This window comes from Tachysurus vachellii, chromosome 24 (genome assembly GCF_030014155.1).
Source record: "Tachysurus vachellii isolate PV-2020 chromosome 24, HZAU_Pvac_v1, whole genome shotgun sequence".
NCBI lineage: Eukaryota > Metazoa > Chordata > Actinopteri > Siluriformes > Bagridae > Tachysurus > Tachysurus vachellii.
In genome coordinates this window covers 5,570,905-5,592,907 of record NC_083483.1, presented here as the reverse complement: position 1 = coordinate 5,592,907, position 22,003 = coordinate 5,570,905, and the positions used below count along the sequence as shown (strand labels likewise).

The 22,003-nt window shown below is 41.8% G+C and overlaps 2 protein-coding genes across 4 annotated transcripts; one reads left to right on the top strand and one right to left on the bottom strand.

Moving 5' to 3' along the window:
• Positions 1 to 297: 297 nt before the first annotated feature.
• ercc5 (excision repair cross-complementation group 5) lies at positions 298 to 13,386 on the bottom strand. 3 transcript variants are annotated; one of them, XM_060860026.1, is made up of 16 exons: positions 13,240 to 13,386; positions 13,010 to 13,115; positions 12,015 to 12,190; positions 11,543 to 11,658; positions 11,358 to 11,459; positions 11,215 to 11,275; positions 10,968 to 11,111; positions 10,689 to 10,890; positions 9,656 to 10,594; positions 8,301 to 8,551; positions 8,029 to 8,148; positions 5,317 to 5,530; positions 4,634 to 4,778; positions 4,286 to 4,485; positions 2,784 to 2,869; positions 298 to 999 (listed from the first exon to the last, which is right to left on the bottom strand). In XM_060860026.1, exons 2-16 carry the CDS (start codon positions 13,095 to 13,097, stop codon positions 502 to 504), a joined length of 3,342 nt encoding a protein of 1,113 aa, XP_060716009.1. In that variant the 5' UTR covers positions 13,098 to 13,115; positions 13,240 to 13,386; the 3' UTR covers positions 298 to 501. The 3 variants fall into 3 exon arrangements, with proteins under 3 accessions (XP_060716009.1, XP_060716008.1, XP_060716010.1); XM_060860025.1 differs by lacking the exon at positions 13,240 to 13,386 and having other exon boundaries at positions 13,010 to 13,159; XM_060860027.1 differs by lacking the exon at positions 13,240 to 13,386 and having other exon boundaries at positions 8,301 to 8,548; positions 13,010 to 13,159.
• On the top strand, positions 13,031 to 20,268 carry blzf1 (basic leucine zipper nuclear factor 1). Its single transcript, XM_060860028.1, has 8 exons — positions 13,031 to 13,113; positions 13,595 to 13,668; positions 15,099 to 15,191; positions 15,271 to 15,704; positions 15,830 to 16,029; positions 16,474 to 16,602; positions 19,025 to 19,250; positions 19,343 to 20,268. The coding sequence occupies exons 3-8, from the start codon at positions 15,170 to 15,172 to the stop codon at positions 19,529 to 19,531; spliced, it is 1,200 nt and encodes a 399-aa protein (XP_060716011.1). The 5' UTR covers positions 13,031 to 13,113; positions 13,595 to 13,668; positions 15,099 to 15,169; the 3' UTR covers positions 19,532 to 20,268.
• Positions 20,269 to 22,003: the final 1,735 nt, after the last annotated feature.

The following is a 22,003-nucleotide window of genomic DNA, read 5'->3' as shown; positions in this document are numbered from 1 at the left end:
AATGGCGTATTAAAAAGTGTACTAGGAAAACGGGTTCCTAATAAAGTTCTCTGTAAGTGTAGTAGCTTAAAAAGAAAATCAAAAATCAAAGCGTATGTAAGTGCATTACTAATAATAATAAAAAAAACAAGACGTAATATAAATGTAAAGGGTGGACACTGGGCTCATTTGGGCTCATCATGAGTCAGAATACTGAAACAGTCAGATAAACAGTCTAACAAAATGTTTAAAATGTCCTGGACCATGGTTAGGAACCTTGTGGAATAAGTAAGACATTTTAAGAAGCCAGAGGCAATATTTACTTTCAGACATTTTGTTTTAATGCACCATTGGCTTGGGGACATTTGTCAACAGATTGTAAAGTACAAAATTACACATGATCAAATTGTGGAAAAATAAAAAAATTATTACCTGCCATAATTTAATGTTATTTTATTCACATCATACGCTGTAGTCACATGTTGCCTTATAGAAATGCATAAATATTAAAACAGTTTGTTATTACAAGTTTTTCTTGGCCTTTCCTCTTCCTCCTCGTCCTCCTCTTCCTCCTCGTCCTCCCCTTCCTCTTGTTTTTCCCTCGAATACAGACTGAGCAGTAACCATAGTGGCTCTGTTCTTATGCTCGAATTCATCTTCTGAACTGCTGCTGCTGCTGGATTCGGCTTTTGGGAGATCACTATTTACTGTTTTAGGCTGCTTTTCAACTTCACCCACAATCACCGTCTCTTCTGGACTGTCAGAACTCCTTCTCATGTCCAAGCCCATAAAACCTCCTCCAAACAGCCCTGCAGGTGTAACATCACTCCCTTTCTCTTTGGTCTTCTTCCCTTTCTTGACTGGTGAGACCTTTTCATTTTCGCTGCTCTCTGCTTCATCATCAACTCCATCGCGCTCTTTTCTCTTCAGGCAGGTGACGGCTCGTCTTAAGCGCTGGCTGCGGATGGCCTGCTTCTCCTGCTGTTCCAGACGGAAGAAGGAATCGATGCGCAGCTGAGTCTGGGGAAGTAAATGCATGTAGTACAATGACTTATTAAATGACCTTAATTTGTAAAGTATAGATTTGAAGTTCCACTTTCTCACTGCCCTTAATGTGAAGGGTTAATCTCCACCTCAACACACATGCAGGCAGAAGTGTCCTGGCTCCTGCCAGGGTGCCAAAACTTCCAGCCCATATTGTAAAAACAAATTGCTAAGGGAGGAAATGTGTGCTCTACTTTATTCTGCATTTTAAAACCATCATCCTCAAACCTCCTTACAAGTTCTTATAAAATCATTACAATGTGAGATACTGAATTCAATCAGTATCTAATCCTACTCTGCCTGCCATTTTAAGACTTGTCATTGGAGAGTTTGCTGCATCCTGTCAGGGGTGCATGATGGCTGATAGACGTCTAGACTCATTTTTAGACACTATTAAAAACCACACTGTGATTGTTCATCTCCTGGATCATTAGCAGCCTAGAGAAAGCTGTTCCATGTTTGCCACGTTTGATCGGACTCTGTTTGATTGCTGAATTTGGGACTATGGACAGGAGTTAAAAAGAGAAAAACTGACCTCTTGCCTCTGTGCCATTGTGTGTGCAATCTGGCTTAATGCAAAAAGTTGTGAACAGGGCAAGCAATATGGTGAAGGAGACTCATAAAACAAAACTAGTGGCACATACGCAGAGGGGGATGTGAATACACACAGGACATGTCACCATGTCCAAAGAAAAACTATTCTGTAAAAACAATCAGAAGTGAATATACAGTACCAGTGAGCAGTAACGCATATCAGTTTGTTGAGTTGACCTGCAGGGAGTGAAGCTAACTAACCCTAACGAGACTAGGACTATTTTACTGAGGGTGGGACCATCTTAAGACTAGCAGACACATCTGAGTTCCTCAACACTGTCTAGACAGACTGTAAGAATGCAAGTGCAAAAAGCACTAAGAAATGGTAGAATAGTCCATCGCCTCCTATGGTGGATGTACAGTAGGCAATGGTTAGTACCAACACAGCTCTAGTGAACACGTGGTCTAATGTGTAGAAGGTGAGACGTATAAACTAAACTGTGGCTATAGGCAGTAAAATCTGCTGTAAACACTGCAGCATACATTAGGTCACACTTTGACTTTGCTGGAAGGTCTCAGCATGCATCAGAGCAACTATCATGACTACACATTACACTCTAATGACTGCATTTCTAACCAGCACTTGGTCAAACTCATCAGGTTTGCAGATACAACAACGATCGTGAGTCTCATAAGAGATATTTTACAGAGATTTTGCCTACATCATGGATGCCTACAGCATGACTGTAGATAATAACCTGAAGCAGACATCTCAATAGCACGACTTGTGCTTGACTTCTGCAGAGACCAACTAGGATTCAGCTGCACCACTGGTGACAATGTTAAAGCTTTTAGCTGTCTAATCTCCAAGTACCTTCAAGTGGTAGGAGATCACATGTTTATTCAAGACATCAGATGATGTTCTTACTGATACAATTGAGGGACATCACAGAAAACACAGAGAACATCTACTAATTCCTCCATCAGTGTTGCTCCCGTCCTCCTCAGTCTAAGAAACAATTACTATGAGGAATCAGCACTGATGAAAAGGAATAATTAACCAACCACCAGAAGGTAGACACGGGACCATAAACATGTTGGTGCATCCATGACCATATAGTGTTTTAGTGAACAAAGTGTTCTGATTCTGTTCCTGTGGAATCTCACTGCTCTTGGTGGTTTTAACATTGTGAAATAGATGAGTCTATACTGTAGGAAGTCTTTACCTGTTGAGTGTTGAGCTGTTTGAAGACTGGCTGAAGAGTTTCTTCGGTCTTCCTTCTGTTCCAACCAAATCGACTGTAACAAAACTTAGGACTTGTTAAGAAACCCACGGCCACACTTAAAAGTCTGGAGGTGCTCAAGAAGCACTTTAAAAAGAAAACGTGTAGAACGGCTGGGTCAAGGGGTTACCTGAGTTAAATGTGTTAGCACTTAAGAGTTTTATATTTCCAGCTTTGTGCAGGTTTTTATTCAGACCACAGATTTTCAATAGGATTCAAATCCTGGAGAAAGCTTGATCCATATTGATCTTAGCAGAAGCCACGAGGCACTGAACTGAAAAATTCTCACTCTCTCACTCACTCATCTTCTACCGCTTATCAGAACTACCTCGGGTCACGGGGAGCCTGTGCCTATCTCAGGCGTCATCGGACATCAAGGCAGGATACACCCTGGACGGAGTGCCAACCCATCACAGGGCACACACACACTCTCATTCACTCACGCACTCACACACTAGGGACAATTTTCCAGAGATGCCAATCAACCTACCATGCATGTCTTTGGACCGGGGGAGGAAACCGGAGTACCCGGAGGAAACCCCCGAGGCACGGTGAGAACATGCAAACTCCACACACACAAGGAGGAGGCGGGAATCGAACCCCCAACCCTGGAGGTGTGAGGCAAACGTGCTAACCACTAAGCCACCGTGCCCCCCTGAAAAATTCTCATAATTAGAAAATCTGTTAATGACACCGATTTCCACTAGAAATAGGTAAAGGGATATAAGGTACTTTTCCTTGTATACGGTCAACCATATTGCCAAACTATGTTTAATTCTGTTATCTGACCATCAAATAATGCCATTTCTAGACACAGTGATGCCCAGTGAGGCTGTATTTTGTGACACGCTCTCAGCATATTTTTATGTAAATGATGTTTTTTTTTCTCTTCCTTCACAAACCTCCTGGTTAGACATTGAACTTACTTTGTTTTTCCCCATCGTAAAGACAACAAAGGGATTTTACATATGAGCAAACCTCATACTCGGAGCGCAAGGAAACAGAACGAGTTTAAAGGCGACAAAAACCTTAGAGTTCCTAAAGATTTTAGCCACTGCAACAAATGTGCAAAAAAAATAATCTTAGCCAGTTGAAATATATTATATATAGTCTTATATTCGGTTTATTGTAATTATAAGAAATTAAGAATATAAGAAATATAGATTATTAAGCCTTCTTCTAGCCATATTTAAACTATTTTAGGCTATATTTTTTTATTATATAACTATCTTTGGGTTATATTTTCTTGTTCTATTTGCAAATTATTCTAGAAAGAAAGAACTGAAAGCTTAAAATAGTTAACTACGTCCAGGCTTAATAATCTCATTTATGCAGGTTACCAACAGAAGTCATTGTCTTTGTTGTCATTGTCATTATTGCTAGTGGATCGCTGGTGTAGCCTCTAATCACCAGATCAATTAGCAAAGCTGCATTTGAAGGATATTCTTTGAGGAGATCCAGCTGAGGGCAGCCCCAGCAGAACGAGCCCTCTGATTGGTCGATAGTGGGCTGGAGGTAGGCCTCAGCGACAGCAGGGTTGGGGAATCCTGGATGAAGAGTCAAGCCTCTCAGCTTCTTCTTCACCTTCGTGTCCTTAGGATCAGCAACCAGCTTCTTTTTGGTTTGAGCTTCGTTCCACCACTTACTGAAGGAAATAAAGAGTAATATTTCTACTGCATGTCAAATCCACGTGTTTCGAGTATGTATTATATTAGTAGTGTAATGCTGTGTAGTTCTCATTGTCTAGTCACGGTTCACTTGTGGAAAGTAAGTTTTAAATTAAAATGTCTGACCTGAACTGAGTGAGAGGTTCTAATCCAGACCCGGGGAACTCGTTTAATATTTCCATGCCCGTGACGTATCCGACTCCCGGGATCCCCTCGGTGTAATCGCTACCCAGCAGATAGGCCAGATTGATCAGTTTAGTCCTGTCCAGTCCTACACGAGGATACAGTAAGACCGGGATTAACAGAACATGACAAAAACATCCTCAGGTTTTGCTTCTTATTGTTTGCTGCGGTCTTGAACAGTTCAGTGGGAAAAATAAATCAAGGATAAATGTAAAGTAAAGCAATTGGAATTTTTAAATCACTGTTTAAAGGGCATAAAAAAATGAATTGTCCGTATAGCCGTATATATAGTTCAATAGTTAAATGGACATATAGTGAACTTTCTTTTTACTAGAAAGCACAGATTGTTTTTTTTTACATTACAACAAAAAAATGATATTCTTTGCTCAACCAAATATAAAAAACATTTATAATTATAGGTAGAATGAGGATGTTTAAAAAAGACTGGTCTTTAAACTGTATGTATGAAGCACGTTCTAGTCTTTTCTCCCATCTCTTGTTAGCACTCCCACAACACACACCTGCCATCAGACCCCCAAGTAAGGGGAAGGCTTTTGTAACTCTATAAATATCAACGAGGGTTGAAAGGTGAGTTAATAAAATGGTCCCAGAATAGTGAGCCTCACCGAGCTGGTTTTGAATATCCAGATACTGGTAGTGTTCCACGTATTTGTTGTTGTTAAAGAGGTTTTTGTAGACGTGTCGTCCTCCGAACAGCCAGATGTCACTGTCGTCAGTGATGGTGCCGTGCGTCTGGTCCCTCCGTTCCAAAGCCGCACACTGAGCTTCGGCTTCCATCGGGGCGACGATGAAGGGCACCCCGAACAACCGCAACAACTCCTGATCCACAAACACAAGAAAAAACATCAGTCTGTACAATAGATTTAAAAACCTGAGAATGAATTAAACACTCCTACTTTATTAGAGTTCAACCTTGTGTGTTGGATACGCCAAATAATCTAAGCCTAATAAGAAATGTATTATTCTTATATAGTATGTATAATACTAATATACTAATACTAATATAATACTAGTATTTGATCTCAGGATTCTAGCTTTATTATTTATTTCTAACAATCAGCAATTAAGTGGTTCCTTTACATTCTGCTTGAAGTTTAACTCCTTCTTAATTAACTCCTTTTTTAAAGGCTGTTCATTTTACAGAAAATTCATCAAAATGTAAATGTCAATTTTAGGAAATTTTTTATCTCTTTTATCTTATTTTAAGCTCGAGTGAAAGTCTCTCTCTCTCTCTCTCGAGCTTTAAAGCATCTTTCGTCAGAAAAGTCTGTTTTCATTGTGACCTGCTTAAGCTCTCAAAATGAATGCAATTTAAAATAAGGGATTAAATGAAAGGAATATGGGCAAAGTTAATGTCAGTAGCATTTGGTATCTGACGACATCAGTAAGTAAATAAGGTCTAGATTTTCCATCAGCAGCTTGTTAAGGATAACAGTCTAATGATAGCTGCTGATGTCACTTTGTTGTGTTTGCTGTGGGAGAAGCTGGTGAAAGTCCTTCCAGCTTGCACGTATTTGGATGGCATTACCAACTGGCTTGGGCTGTTAGATGCCTTCCCAAACAACACACAAAAAAACGCACACATACACACACACACACACACACACCCACATACACCCAAATACGCACACATATACACACACATACACCCACATACACACACACATACACCCACACACATACACCCAAATACGCACACATATACACCCACATACACACACACACATACACCCAAATACGCACACATATACACACACATATACACCCACATACACACACACATACACCCACATACGCACGCACACACATATACCCACATATACACCCACATATACCCAAATACGCGCACACACACACACACCTGCGCACACACACACACGTGCACACACAAACAAACACCACCAGCAATGAAAACTGACTAAAATAGTTCACTATTTCTGGCAAATTGACACATCTGTATGTAGGACAACATCAAGCAATCAACTGAGTGAATATACTATATATTATATCTATATAATAAAAAATGAATTAATTCTTCTTACTAAATAAGAAGAGACAAAAATCCTATGGAAGGTCCTCTAATGGTCAGTGGAAGGGATTATCCTCCTTGCTCAAGTTCCTCTAGGCTTCTTTGTATTATCTATCTACAATTAATTGTTTAACAACTTACAAAAAGCAGCTTTACAATTTTTTATTCTGTTTCTATACTTCTGTAAAGTTTAATGTATAAAATTCAACTACTATTTATCAAGCCTGAGGCGACGATGACAAGGAAAAACTCCCTGAGATGATGTGAGGAAGAAACCTTGAGAGGAACCAGAGGCAGAAGTGAACCTCATGCTCATTTTGTGACGCTGGACCGGAAATAATGTCAATGTAAATAATGTCATTTGTACTGAAGTTTATATTCAGGTGGAATTAAACAACCAAGAGCTCCTGAGGAACTAACAGGTCAGAGTCATTACAGACTTAACACTAATTCTTTCCTGTTGAAATGTTCACTGATGAAGACTCGAGCACAAATGTATCTAACCAGCTCCAGATGGACTCTGATTCAGAAATATTCAGACATACTAAAGAGGAGATGCCAACGGCATGTGGTCTTTAAGGACAACAATCTCCTCATCAACACAACATTTATCAGACTGTATATTTATAATCACACCCTCCAGTGTCACCCACATGAGGATGAGGTTCCCCTTTGTGTCTGGTTCCTCTCAAGGTTTCTTCCTTTACCAGCTAAGCGAGATTTTCCTCCTCACCACAGTCACCTGAGTCACCTCAGACTTGTTCATTGGGGATAAATACAAACACATTTAAATATATCTAATGTTAATCTTACATTTTTGCATTATATTAATCTTTATATTACCCTTTGGTTTCATGTTTATGTTCTGTAACGCTGCTTTGAGATGATGTATCTGTTCCATTAATTTATTTAACGTTACAATTATATGTGTAACAAAACAGACAAAACAAATACGACCAAACACACGAGTGTCCTGCTATCAACAGCAAGACCAAAACACTGCACCCTGGCAGCTGTGTACCACATTCAATGGGTTGCCATATGTTGTTAAATCCCTTTATTTTGTATTCGTCCCTCTATGAAGCTTTTCACGTCCGAGGTACATTATGAGATATGCTTTGTTTCTGAAAGTGCTGTAGGATTTTATATCAAACTCTAAATGGTACTTTTTATTATAGTGGAAGAATAGTGTTAGATGATTGTACACATTTGTGTGTGTACAATTCTGTTGTGTAACGTTGCAGAAAAATGACATGGCTTTAGTTTATCCATGATTTAAAGTCCTCACCTGGCTCTCGTGGCACATCTGTCCTGTAACTGTAGCAGCACTGCGTTGTTGTTGCTGTTGCTGCTCACGCAGGCTGCTCTGTTCTGCCTGCAGACTTTGCTCCAGCTCTACCAGCTCCTCCTACAGGACACACACACACACACACACACACACACACACACACCATATGGAATGACAACAAAAGAAACCGCAAAATCATTCAGAACTGAATTACTGTTATCTGAACGAAGAACAAACCGCATGTTATGGAATAAAACTGAATAGAAATGTACCATGTCAATGTTTTCCCATTCACTGGGTGCAGGAACAGCTGCCTCTTCTCTAGAGCTTTCAGCATGATGCTCCTTCATATTACTGTTGTTTGATGAAGTTCTGTCGCTCGACTCTTTCTCTTGGCTCTCCTCTTTATCGCTCCCCAGCACCTCCTCTTTATTACTCACTTCAGGAAATTGTTCTTCTGATTTGGTTGCAGAATTTTCCGATTCAGACGTCTCTTCCCCGTCTGAAACCTCGATGAATCCTTCTGACAAAAAGAGTCATGAATACATATTAAAGGTGGGGTGCACGATGTCTGAAAGACAATGTTTGACATTTGAAATCACCAAAACAAACACGCCCCTAACCCAAATGGGCGTCACCTCTGTTTTGATAGCTCCGCCCACAAAGAAATACGTAACCCAAGCAACTATTATGCGGAACCTGCTGGGGCGGCTGGCCGAGGGGATATTTTTATCAATAAATGAACACAATGAGTAATACTATGGTAATACAGATGTGTTTGTGTAGTACTGTGTGTTGTACCGTGAAAGGTTTAGCTCCGTTTCACGCAGAAGAAGACTGCGGTTCAACACCTAGAACCCGAGGCAGAGGTAACGGCAGGTATCCACCATGTCAATGGTTCAATCACTTTCTGCTAATGTCACACATGCACACTGAACACTCTCTCCGCCCCATACTGACAAGACACGCCCCTTTCTGCTCATTGGCTACACGTTTGTTTTGTTAGTCAGTTTTCTGAAGCATTTTTGAAACATTGTGCACCCCACCTTTAATGGAACAAACAGACTGCATTAAAAAGTACTTTAAAAAGTAAATAGTTTCCCATGAAGGATATAAAAAAATTGCAAAGATGTGATTTCCTGTGCTACTTTGCCTGTATTTGCATACTGGAACATGATTGGCTGTTATTTTGTATAATGCAATAACACTCGCACGACACGAGTTCATTATGAATTCTAATTGTCCAGCTCTGTCATGTTGAGATCCCTTTCTTTTGTAAACAAATGTGGTAAAACGTCTGCAGTGAGATTTTTCCCACTTTGATGAGTGAATAATTATTGCCAACGTTTGCATGGATTTACATCGAACCCTGAATATTCTGATAGCCATTGAGTGATATTATGGCAGGTTAAAATAATCTCATAAACAAACAATATTAAAACATTAAAAAAAAAAAAAAAAAAAAAAAGCTCTTAATCTATATAGAAATTTGAATGGATACAATTTTTTGGGGTTCCTCTAAAAAAACAACTTTCTCTTTTTTTTTTTTGTACCACACCACAAGGATTAGTTTCAGAAGACTATAGGAGAAAAAATATTACAGTAGCATGTAGACAATCCAACATACCTTCGGAGCTGCTGTCTTCCTCTTCACTCTTTACAATGACTTGTCCGTTTCGTTCCTCTTTCTCCTCAGATGATTTAATGCTCAAGCTTCCTGTCTCTAGGACACTGGTTTTAAACCTTGATTTGTGATCTTGTGATAAATTGTCCGCATCCGACTGTAGATATGAGGGAGAGAGAGCCGTCTTCAGGGCATCTTTGTCACACTCTTCTTTCTGACTAAGTGCAGCAGCTTTTAACTCTTTGTTCCTCACTTCAACGACCTCTTCCATTTCCTCTCCTTCAGAACTGCTGAAGAAACCCACATGCTCCACCTGCTTAATCCCAGGAAATGACTCCTTTTCTCCTAAAGCTCTCTGAATGGCCAGTAAAGTCTGTGGAGAAACTCCACCTCCTTCCTGAGCCTCACACATGATGCTCCTTTTAATCACTGTGCTTTCTGCTTCATCATCATCATCATCGTCATCATCAGAGCTACTGACGACGACATACGTCTGCTTTGGAGTTTGAATCTCTTTGTGGAGGTTTTCAGATACGTTACTGTTCTCCGTCAGGGCCCTTTGAATGGCCAGCAAAGTGCAAGGTGACACACAACCGGTTCCTTCTTGAGAACCTGCGCTTCCACTTCCATCTTGGAGAGTTTTCTTAGAGGCCACTTCGTCTTCATCCGAGCTGCTGTCCATCATGGCTGCCTGAATGGCCTGAAGGGTTCGTGGAGAAGGAGGTGCTCCATCTGAAGGATGTTCCTCGCTACAAATGATTGGTTTTGGCGTTGTTGATGATAAAGAAGAAGAAGGCTCATTTTCCACAAGAATGCCATCTGATACTGGTTGCCAAAGTGGCTCTGGCCTTCCTTTGGGTCTCACTTTCCTTGACCAAGGGCCACAAGACCAGGGATCTGGGGCTGGATGGCTCTCAGATGTCTGGGTGCTCTTTTGGGACCCTGCATGAGAATAGAAAACAACTGACTGAAGTTAAATGATTCCTGAGCACCGGCTGCTCTCATAGTCAAATCAAAGTCAAATCATCTCTCTGACCTTTGATGAGTATATAGTGTGAAGAATCCTCCGATATGAGACGGCGCGACTCGACGTTGTGCTCTTCACCCTTTCTGTACTCCTCCTCCACAGCTCCACAACTGCGCTGGCTCATTTCTTTCTCCACACCCTCTAGACGTTGGTTGAGGTGATTCCTCTGGAGAAGCCCTGCCAGCTGATATTGAGAGAAGTCCCCTGACATCTGCAAGCACATGCATGTAGAAGTCAGTGCTCAGGCCTGGAACAGTACGGTAACAGTGAATGTGATGCCTGTGGTACCTCAGGAGGTTTGTGATAAAGCGTGCGTCTTCTCTTGCTGAACTCCTTCATGTCTTTAAGAATCTCATGCTTGATCTCAGGCGACAAGACATGGAACTCCTCGGAATTGATGTCGATAGAATTGGGATTTTCATAAATCTCGTCCTAAAAAGACCGAGGACATGCTACTGTTCAGGGACAAACCACAGAGAGTTTAATACTGACACAGACATCTATCAGAGAGCTTACAGTAGCTGCTTAAACTCACCTGAAATGTGACATAGCGTTCTTGTGTCTGTGCTTCATCTCTTTCTGTTTCTTCATCAGAACTAAGATTAGAGAAAACACTCATGTTTACAAAAAAGATTCTATTAAAAGCCAAAAATACCAACGAACACTTTGTTTTCTTACCTGCTTCGATCTTTGTCCTCTACAGGAGGCAGTGCTGGTAAAACGTACAGTTTATCCTCTTCGTCTCGTCGCACAGAAGAAATACTAGCAATTGTCTCTTTACTGGAAAATGCAAAATAACACATTATTATTATTTTTATTATTATTTGTTCATCACTGAAAATAAATTTGTACTTTATTTTCACCTGCAGTCCCCTAGCGCAGCTTTGATGGCCTGCCTCTTCAGAAACGTTCTCAAGAGTTTCTCATGGGTTTGTTTGGACTCAAGAGCCATCTCCTCCTTCCTCTGTCTCCTGATAGCCTGAAGAAACCCCATTTTGCCGTTTATTACACACAGTATTTACTTTAAATTGGTGGAAATCTGGACACCACTCACAGTAATTCCATCCACTTAAGCTAGACTTTTAAAAAAAGTTGGATAGTTGGATAGTTATGAGTAACTCCCTAAATGGGTTTAACATGGAACATTTATTATAAAGACAAACCCTCAGGCATTTGGTTTTACACAAAACACAGAGGAACAAACAAAAAAACTAAAACCAAAGATGCTGAAAGGAACATATATGATAAAGATTTAAACTAAATAAAGCAATCTGGTGCCACTGGGTTTAGTTGCTCAACACAGAGGATGTGAACATCTTCAGCACTAATACACACCAGGGTCTGTTTCTTAAGCAGAGGTGCATCTCCATCGTAAACAAAGACAGGCCTGATGCGAAAGAAAAGCAGCTTGCAGAGACGGTGAAACAATGTAAGAAGGTGAGCGTTGTGGACGTTGTTGCCTTCACGATCTCGAACACCTTTAACTGCTTGGTTTAGCCAGATGCTGATGTCTGTGAGTTAATATGTCAAGGATGTGAAAGACAAACCAATGAACAATGCAAAGCATCACATCATTGTATGGGAATATCTCCTGGATCAATTGTTTAATTATGCAGATGACTGTTGGAGCACTGTGATAATATTACATCTTTTTAGGTTATTGTACGTTCCTGGTGGGTTTCTCTCATGTTTTCCTTGTTCGTTTCTCAGCTACTTAAGTGTGATTATGCTAATTTAAAGCTCCAGGGTCTCAGGCTTTGTTACAGTTCATATGGTTCTGCATGAGCTCACTGTGTCCATGTAGGTTTTACATTTACATCAATTAGCAGATGCCCTTATCAGAGCAACTTACATTTTTATCTCATTTTTATACTACTGAGCAATTGAGGGTTAAGGGCCTCGCTCAGGGGCCCAACAGTAGCAGCTTGGAATCGAACTCACAACCTTCCAATTGGTAGCCCAACACCTTAACCACTAGGCTACCACATCCCCATGTAGGTTTTCTCAGACATCTCTGGTTTACTCCCACTGTCCAAAAACACACCAGAAGGTGAACAGGTGATTATAAATTGCCCCAGGTGTTAAGAAGTGTGTAAATGTGTCTTTATGGTTCCCTGAGGTGAACTCGTATCTCATCCAGGATGGATTCCCACCACAACCAACCAGAGACAAATCAGGGACAAGTTGCTAGAACATAATTTGACAGTTTATCTGAATGTCTTTTTGTCTTTTGCTGATTCATTTCTGTGCTGCTGTTCTATAGGTGCAGAAAGAAGCACAAACCTTTAGATCCAAATATACCACAAAGCTTATAGCTGTTGAAAGGATACCGACGGCTAGGACCTTCCCCTCGAGTGTTTCCGGGTTGATGGGCTTCCCTGTGCTCTCCAGTAACTTCCACAGGCCGTGAACTCCCATCGCAGTCCCTTCTCAGGTCTGACACAGACACAGACACAGACACAACAATCTCAGAGCAAAAAACACTTTCACAGCCACAGGAACCAAAACCTACTGACAATTTATCAAAATATCACCAATAGTTTTTATTACATTTGTTTACCTTTTAATTGATACGAATAAATAATAACGTCTATATTCTTAAAGTACTATTTTCTATAGAATTTAATTATAACACAGATTTACTAAATGTCTGTTTAAACATGGTCAGGTTTCTTTGTTTACATAAAAGAAGTAGCGTCCGTTTACATAAAGGGTCCTTCAGGAAACACGTCCTGTGTGAAATAGTTCCTACAAGACCGTTTTTTTTATTGTGGTTATATTTCGAGTCGGAAAATTATAAATGAAGAAAAAATATTATTATTAAAAGTAGTTACAATATATACGGCGATTTTTTAAAACAAATACTAAAGTGAAAACCACTATAGTATGTCATTGGTGTTTGTTTACTTGTGAAGGCCACTAGGTGGCGATAAACAGCATCTCAGTGAGAGGAAGTCAGAAATGGCGTTTTCCGGGCCGGGGCTGTGAGGTACGTGTAACGATTGATTGTGTTATTTGAGTTTATTAGTTTAATGAAATGTTTTTTTTAACTTGGTTTTCTTTAAGGCACATTTTTATGTCGTGTGTAAATCCCCTGATTTGGTCCCCAGTCATCTAGATGTCTGATTTCATCTAATCTGCCATCAACAAGTCATAAAAACGCTCAGAACAACAACAACAATAATAATAAAAATAATAACTAGATTTGTAAAGTTCGTCGTGACGAACATTGATGTTGGCTTGAAAAAGCAATTAATCGTCACATCCTACACGTTTTGTAGACGAGTAAACAGACAGGGTGCCAATACTTATGGAGTCGAGCGGATATGCAGAACGACCGTAATCCACGTGACGTCATCAGAATACCCGTGACGCAATTCCCCTCATGGAGCTCGAAAGCTTGCTGAGTTATAAACTTTATTCCAAAGTTTTGAACTGGATTCTGTGTAAACAAACAAACAAAAAAGGCCACTTTGAGGGTCGGTACCAGAATTCGGATCGCTTAGAAAATAGTAGCAACAAACTTCAGGGCCAAAACTACAACATATCCGATTTTGGTGCATGTGGCTCGAAAGCTCAAGGAGTTACACTTAATAAATTTTAAAATTATAATAAAATAATAATAATTAGATTTGTAAAGTTCGTCGTGACAAACTTTGATATTGGCTTTTCGGATCAAGTATTTAATAGGCTGGTATGCTAGGGTGCCAATACTTTTGGAAGCGTGTGGATACGAGCATGTGACGTCACCCGATTACACGTGACGCAATTCACCTCGTTGTGCTGAGTGTTTTGATATATCACACGTCCATTTCATGGTAATTTTTTATTTTGGGGGCGGGGCTGCACGTAACGTCACGTGACGTCATCCGAGTACCCGTGAGGAAGTTCCCCTCATTGTTCTGCAGCTAGCTTTGTTGAAAAGTTGCACATTACGAATAAACTCTTTCTGCTAACTGGTTTGGACCCGAGTTCCGTGAATCGTTCTCTAAATGATTCGATTCCGGTTCAGGAGTCACAGAGCTATTATAAACTGTAGCTGTTTGCTGTAGCCTGTGTAGTTTTCTTCGGCTCTGTCGCAAAACGATGCCCTAAATCACGTCTCCTCCTTCGAGTGTACACATTAGTGGTGCATATGTAGTGAAATCGCTCCTTCTACAAGTCCTCGAGGGATGCAGCGTCCCGTACAGTTCACTGTTACACTCATTACAATAGTGTTTTTAATGATCGTGTATCCAAACATTTTTGGTTTGTGGTAGGTACAATTTCTAACAGACAAATGCAGTTGTGCTTTTTGTTGTTTTATTTATTATTATTATTATTATTATTATTATTATGATTATTATGCCATTGCTAATTCTAAATTTAAGTTTTCACATTCTCACTTAATACTTTATTCGTCTGGTTACTTTTTTCTAGACTGAAGGCAAATCATCCAGACCGTTATTGCGTGCAGTTCTTTACGATTTCATCCTCCGGCTTCCTCGACCATGTCTGCAGACATCATGAAAGGTCGGTTTGTTGTTATTTACATAAATGAGGCTGTAAAAATCAGACACTTGGATTGAGTTGGGTTTCTCGTCCCTCTTAGACCCGTCTGCCGTGTTCGTTCGTGGCCCTGGCGACGGCATGGAGATGGATAAAATTGTGCTGAAAGCGGAGACGTCTGTGGAGCCTCTAACGCTAAAAGCGTCTCCACCCAGACAGAGTCCCAGGACTGCGCAGACGTCCCCTGGTGTCCTTCACCTGGGAAAAGTGAACAGGGAATCCTGCACCGAGGTGGAGGCCGTGCGCATCGTCGTCCCGCGTGCCGCCATCGTCAGGAGCGCCCGAGCCGTCGTGCACGCTGACAGCAAGACGGATGAAAGAGGATCAGGATCGCCGTACCACGGTGACGACCGTCCCCCGTCCCCGTCCTCAGAACCACAGGACTTTAAGAGCGTAGTGGAGAAGCTGCAGAACTCAGAGCGCAGGCTGCTGCAGGACAAAGAGGGGCTTTCGAACCAGCTGCGTGTTCAGACCGAGGTTGCTTTTATTCAGAGGAATTTATCTGTAGACATTTCAGTCATTCTTGTGTAGTCTAACTGAACCCTTTTTTCCTTTGTAACAGAATAATACAGCTTTTTTTGTCACGTTCATTTCATCTACAGGTAAACCGTGAGCTGAAGAAGCTTCTGGTGGCGTCGGTGGGCGACGACTTGCAGTATCACTTTGAGCGAATGTCTCGGGAGAAGAACCAGCTCATCCTGGAGAACGAGGTTCTGTGCCGCAACCTGGCGCACACGGTCGAGCAGCTGGAGCGCATGAGCATCCAGTGTGATGTGTGGAGGAGCAAATTCCTCGCCAGCAGGTGAGTCTGAGTCTTGCTCTCTTTTCCTCTCTCTCTCTCTTTTCCTCTCTCTCTCTTTTCCTCTCTCTCTGTCTCTCTCTTTCTCTTCCTCTCTTTCTCTCTCTTTCTCTCTCTCTCGCTCTCACTCTTTCTCTCTCTCCCTCTCTCTCTCTCTTTCTCTCTCTGTCTCTCTCTTTCTGTCTCTCTCTCCATCTCTTTCTCTCTCTCTTGCTCTGTCTCTCTCTTTCTGTCTCTCTCTCTTTCTCTCTCTTTTTCTCTCTCTATTTCTCTTTCTGTCTCTCTCTCGCCATCTCTCTCTCTCTCTCTCTCTCTCTCTCTCTCTCTCTCTCTCTCTCTCTCTCTCTCTCTCTCTCTCTCTCTCTCTCTCTCTCTCTCTGTCTGCAATATGATTCCCAAGCACTGTCCACTATCTTAATCCCGTCCTCTTGCCACGTGTGACTGTAGAGTGATGGCCGAGGAGTTGACTAATTCCCGAGCTGCTCGTCAGCGGCATATTCGAGAGGCTCAGACCGCAATCCAGGACCTGCTGCGTGAGAGAGAGGAGTTCTCCCGAGACATGACGCACACACACAGGTGAGACCGTGAGCAACATTGTAAGTATATATGTATAATCTGACATTAGAAAAGATCATTAAAATAGCAAAAAAAAAAGCTTTACTGCTTACATAACAAAAGAAAAATCACCCATTGTATAATTCATACCATCTAGAGTTTCATTTTAAAATATTTACCACATCTGCCTCACACCTCCAGAGCCGAGGGTTTGAGCTCCACCTCCGCTCTGTGTCTCTAAATAGTCAGCAGTGTGTGAATAGGTGTGTGACAGAGCCCCGAGTCCCCTGGGATAGACTCCAGGGCCCTTATTCATAAAGATTCTAACTAGGAATCTTATCTGAAAAGAGATTCAGGACCAAACTCAGTGAGCTCAGAGCAACTCTGTTACAAACCTTCACTTTGTCTCTACGTTAAGATACATGTTAGTGACCGATATTAAAGATGTTCTAACGTCTGTACCTTATATCTTTCTCAATGGCATTTCAGCTCTGTGTCAGAGACGTTAGAGTGTCTCTAAATGTCATAGCGGCAGAACGTATATAATGTCACAGACGTTAGTGTCTCTAAATGTCATAGTGGCAGAACGTATATAATGTCACAGACGTTAGTGTCTCTAAATGTCATAGTGGCAGAACGTATATAATGTCACAGACGTTAGTGTCTCTAAATGTCATAGTGGCAGAATGTATATAATGTCACAGACGTTAGTGTCTCTAAATGTCATAGTGGCAGAATGTATATAATGTCACAGACGTTAGTGTCTCTAAATGTCATAGTGGCAGAATGTATATAATGTCACAGACGTTAGTGTCTCTAAATGTCATAGTGGCAGAATGTATATAATGTCACAGACGTTAGTGTCTCTAAATGTCATAGTGGCAGAATGTATATAATGTCACAGACGTTAGAGTGTCTCTAAATGTCATAGTGGCAGAATATATATAATGTCACAGACGTTAGTGTCTCTAAATGTCATAGTGGCAGAATGTATATAATGTCACAGACGTTAGTGTCTCTAAATGTCATAGTGGCAGAATGTATATAATGTCACAGACGTTAGTGTCTCTAAATGTCATAGTGGCAGAATGTATATAATGTCACAGACGTTAGAGTGTCTCTAAATGTCATAGCGGCAGAATGTATATAATGTCACAGACGTTAGTGTCTCTAAATGTCATAGTGGCAGAACGTATATAATGTCACAGACGTTAGTGTCTCTAAATGTCATAGTGGCAGAATGTATATAATGTCACAGACGTTAGTGTCTCTAAATGTCATAGTGGCAGAATGTATATAATGTCACAGACGTTAGTGTCTCTAAATGTCATAGCGGCAGAATGTATATAATGTCACAGACGTTAGTGTCTCTAAATGTCATAGCGGCAGAATATATATAATGTCACAGACGTTAGTGTCTCTAAATGTCATAGTGGCAGAATGTATATAATGTCACAGACGTTAGTGTCTCTAAATGTCATAGTGGCAGAACGTATATAATGTCACAGACGTTACCTCTAATATGAGGTCATAAAAATAATCTCTACACGACTTTCAGCCATTTTCTCCACTAAAGAAGTCCTCCTCACTACAACTAACACTTTGACCTTATGAGCTCTTTTTAAAGGTTAAGATGCTTTCTGAATAACTTTCATCTTTACTACGATCTTCTCATTCATTTTAAGGGAATCACCCACATTTCTATGGGGCTTTTTACACCTGGTCACTTCATGTGTTTCCTGTGATCAGATAGCTATCCGATGGTAAAAAGACCAGGTCTAAATGCCCTCCGAAACGTTTTCGAGACGGATATAAATCCGATTGTTCAGACCACTTCAGGAGGTGGTCTGGGACGTGTTTCAGATGAAACTGGACAGGTGTAAATGAATGTGGTTGTTCAAGCCACATACATCAGCGCTATACTCCTCCCAAACAGAAGTACGTCACTCGCGAGTGATTCACGAGTCGTGCATCCATAACATGGACGACACGCAGGCACTTATTGCTCTTTGGAGCGATGAACGCATCCAACAAAAGCTTTGTAAAACATATAGAAACAAAAGTATATTTAAGTATGTACACCAAAGCGTGTTCCATTTCAATTAACGTGGAAATGAGGTAAAATATATTTGCATTTTGGGTGGGAGTAGAAAGATCGGATTGATCTCCGATTCGCCGAGACGCATTTATGTGGTCTAATGTAAATGGAACAGTTTTAACAAATCAGATAGCTATGGGATCAGAGAAAACACCGTTTCCGTCCCTCTTTACACTACGCTAAGAATTTTTTACGGCTACGGGCTCAGGTTCTATGAGACCCAGTGTGGGATACGTAGCATAGAATGAACTTCGGTATAAATTTACATTCATCAGTCAAACAAACCAATCTTTTATTTATCGTAAAGACCGTAATGAAACGCTTTATGTTGTATGTGATGGTCAGGTCTCTGGAGCAGCTGCTAGTCTCACTACAGTGGGGCAGACAGCAAACCTATTACCCCAGCGCGCAGCCGCTCAGCACCGGAGAACTGGCTGCAGCCAATCGCAAGCTGGCTGACGCCATCAACTCGCACCTGCTGGGAAACACGGGCAAGAGCAGCAGCACGAGTGTGAAGAGCAGCTCAGTGTCAGAACTCTGCAACACACCGGCGGAGAAGATGGCCGAGAAGGTAGATGAGTATTTATCAGTCTGATAATAGCGGTAGTGATGCCACGTCTACGGTCTTGTATTCTTAATCTTAATCCGTGTTCCCAAATGTAGGTCCTCAGGATCCTGGATCCAATTTCCTGCCCCGACTCGCCGGGTGACTCGGTGGATCCTGACTCGATCGCCGTGTCTCCTTTCCTTCCTAATAAGAAAAGCATCGGACGTTTCCACCCGTACACTCGCTACGAGAACATCACCTTTAACTGCTGTGAGCGCTGCAGCGGAGAGCTGCTCGTGCTCTGAGACACGCTCATGTTAAAGCTATACTCCAGTCTGCTTTTTCTTTTATCTCCATCTACTGCTTCTGTAGTTTGGGATTTTTCCAGACAAAACACTTTGAGACCCGAGACCCTGTTTCACGTCTAACAGACGTCTAAGGGCAGAATTCTGAACTCACCGTCTGAGTTATGTTCATTTCACAAAGAGATGGTGAAGAACTGATGACAAAAACAGTGAGAGAGCGAGAGAGAGCGAGAGAGAGAATGAGTGAGAGCGAGAGAGAGAATGAGTGAGAGCGAGAGAGAGAATGAGTGAGAGCGAGAGAGAGAATGAGTGAGAGCGAGAGAGAGAATGAGTGAGAGCGAGAGAGAGAATGAGTGAGAGCGAGAGAGAGAATGAGTGAGAGCGAGAGAGAGAATGAGTGAGAGAGCGAGAGAGAGAATGAGTGAGAGAGCGAGAGAGAGAATGAGTGAGAGAGCGAGAGAGAGAATGAGTGAGAGAGCGAGAGAGAGAATGAGTGAGAGAGCGAGAATGAGTGCGAGAGAGAGAATGAGTGAGAGAGCGAGAATGAGTGAGAGAGCGAGAATGAGTGAGAGCGAGAATGAGTGAGAGCGAGAATGAGTGAGAGCGAGAATGAGTGAGAGCGAGAATGAGTGAGAGCGAGAATGAGTGAGAGCGAGAATGAGCGAGAGAGAGAGCGAGAATGAGCGAGAGAGAGAGCGAGAATGAGCGAGAGAGAGAGCGAGAATGAGCGAGAGAGTGAGCGAGAGAGAGAGCGAGAATGAGCGAGAGAGAGAGCGAGAATGAGCGAGAGAGTGAGCGAGAGAGAGAGCGAGACTGAGCGAGAGAGAGAGCGAGAATGAGCGAGAGAGAGAGCGAGAATGAGCGAGAGAGAGAGCGAGAATGAGCGAGAGAGAGAGCGAGAATGAGCGAGAGAGTGAGCGAGAGAGAGAGCGAGAATGAGCGAGAGAGAGAGCGAGAATGAGCGAGAGAGAGAGCGAGAATGAGCGAGAGAGTGAGCGAGAGAGAGAGCGAGAATGAGCGAGAGAGAGAGCGAGAATGAGCGAGAGAGTGAGCGAGAGAGAGAGCGAGAATGAGCGAGAGAGAGAGCGAGAATGAGCGAGAGAGAGAGCGAGAATGAGCGAGAGAGAGAGCGAGAATGAGCGAGAGAGAGAGCGAGAATGAGCGAGAGAGAGAGCGAGAATGAGCGAGAGAGAGAGCGAGTGACAGCGAGAATGAGTGAGAGAGCGAGAGAGAGAATGAGTGAGAGAGCGAGAGAGAGAATGAGTGAGAGAGCGAGAGAGAGAATGAGTGAGAGAGCGAGAGAGAGAATGAGTGAGAGAGCGAGAGAGAGAATGAGTGAGAGAGCGAGAGAGAGAATGAGTGAGAGAGCGAGAGAGAGAATGAGTGAGAGAGCGAGAGAGAGAATGAGTGAGAGAGAGAATGAGCGAGAGAGAGAGCGAGAATGAGCGAGAGAGAGAGCGAGAATGAGCGAGAGAGAGAGCGAGAATGAGCGAGAGAGAGAGCGAGTGACAGCGAGAATGAGTGAGAGCGGGAGAGGGAGAATGAGTGAGAGAGAGAATGAGTGAGTGAGTGAGAGAGAGAATGAGTGAGTGAGTGAGAGAATGAGTGAGAGAATGAGTGAGTGAGAGAGAGAATGAGTGAGTGAGAGAGAATGAGTGAGTGAGAAAGAGAGAGTGAGTGAGTGAGAGAGAGTGAGAGAGAGAATGAATGAGTGAGAGAGAGAATGAATGAGTGAGTGATAGAACGAGTGAATGAGAGATCGAGGGAACGAGTGAGAGAAAAAGAATCAGAGAGAACGAGACACAGAGAGAGACACAGAGAAAGACACACAGAGAGACACAGAGAGAGACACAGAGAGAGAGACAGAGAAAGACACACAGAGAGAGAGACAGAGAAAGACACAGAGAGAGACACAGAGAAAGGTTGGACTGTTTCTTTTATTTCTTTTTCCCCCTGTTCCTACGTCACATCATAAAGACTTTAATTCTTCTTTTGTTAATGAAGAAGACGAGAAAATACTGTGATGATGTCGCCTGATGTTTTTCTCTTCAATTAGGACATTTTTCCCAGAAACTTGAACTCGTCCTCATTCCATCTGTGTGCTGTAACACTGGGGATTGTTTTTGGGTGAGAACACAAGTCTGTTCTTACACTACACACAGTATTCAGGAAAGAAACCTATTATTGTATTAAACCTGCTGGAACCAGTCATTTTATTTCTGCTGATGTTTGTAAAACATTTCAATCCTCTTTGTACATTTTGTAACTGACCACAATACAGAGAGAGAGATTAGAAAGATCTTGTCTGAATTTTTTGCATCAATTCAACGCTGGTTAATCGGACAAAAAAAACCGAGTCAATCTCTAACGTGTAGCCAACAGAGTTAGTGAAATTCAGAAGGTTTCTAAAACTACACAGTGGAGGTTTGTGAACTCTCAACAACCCAAATGATTTGGTATAAAGAGGTTTAA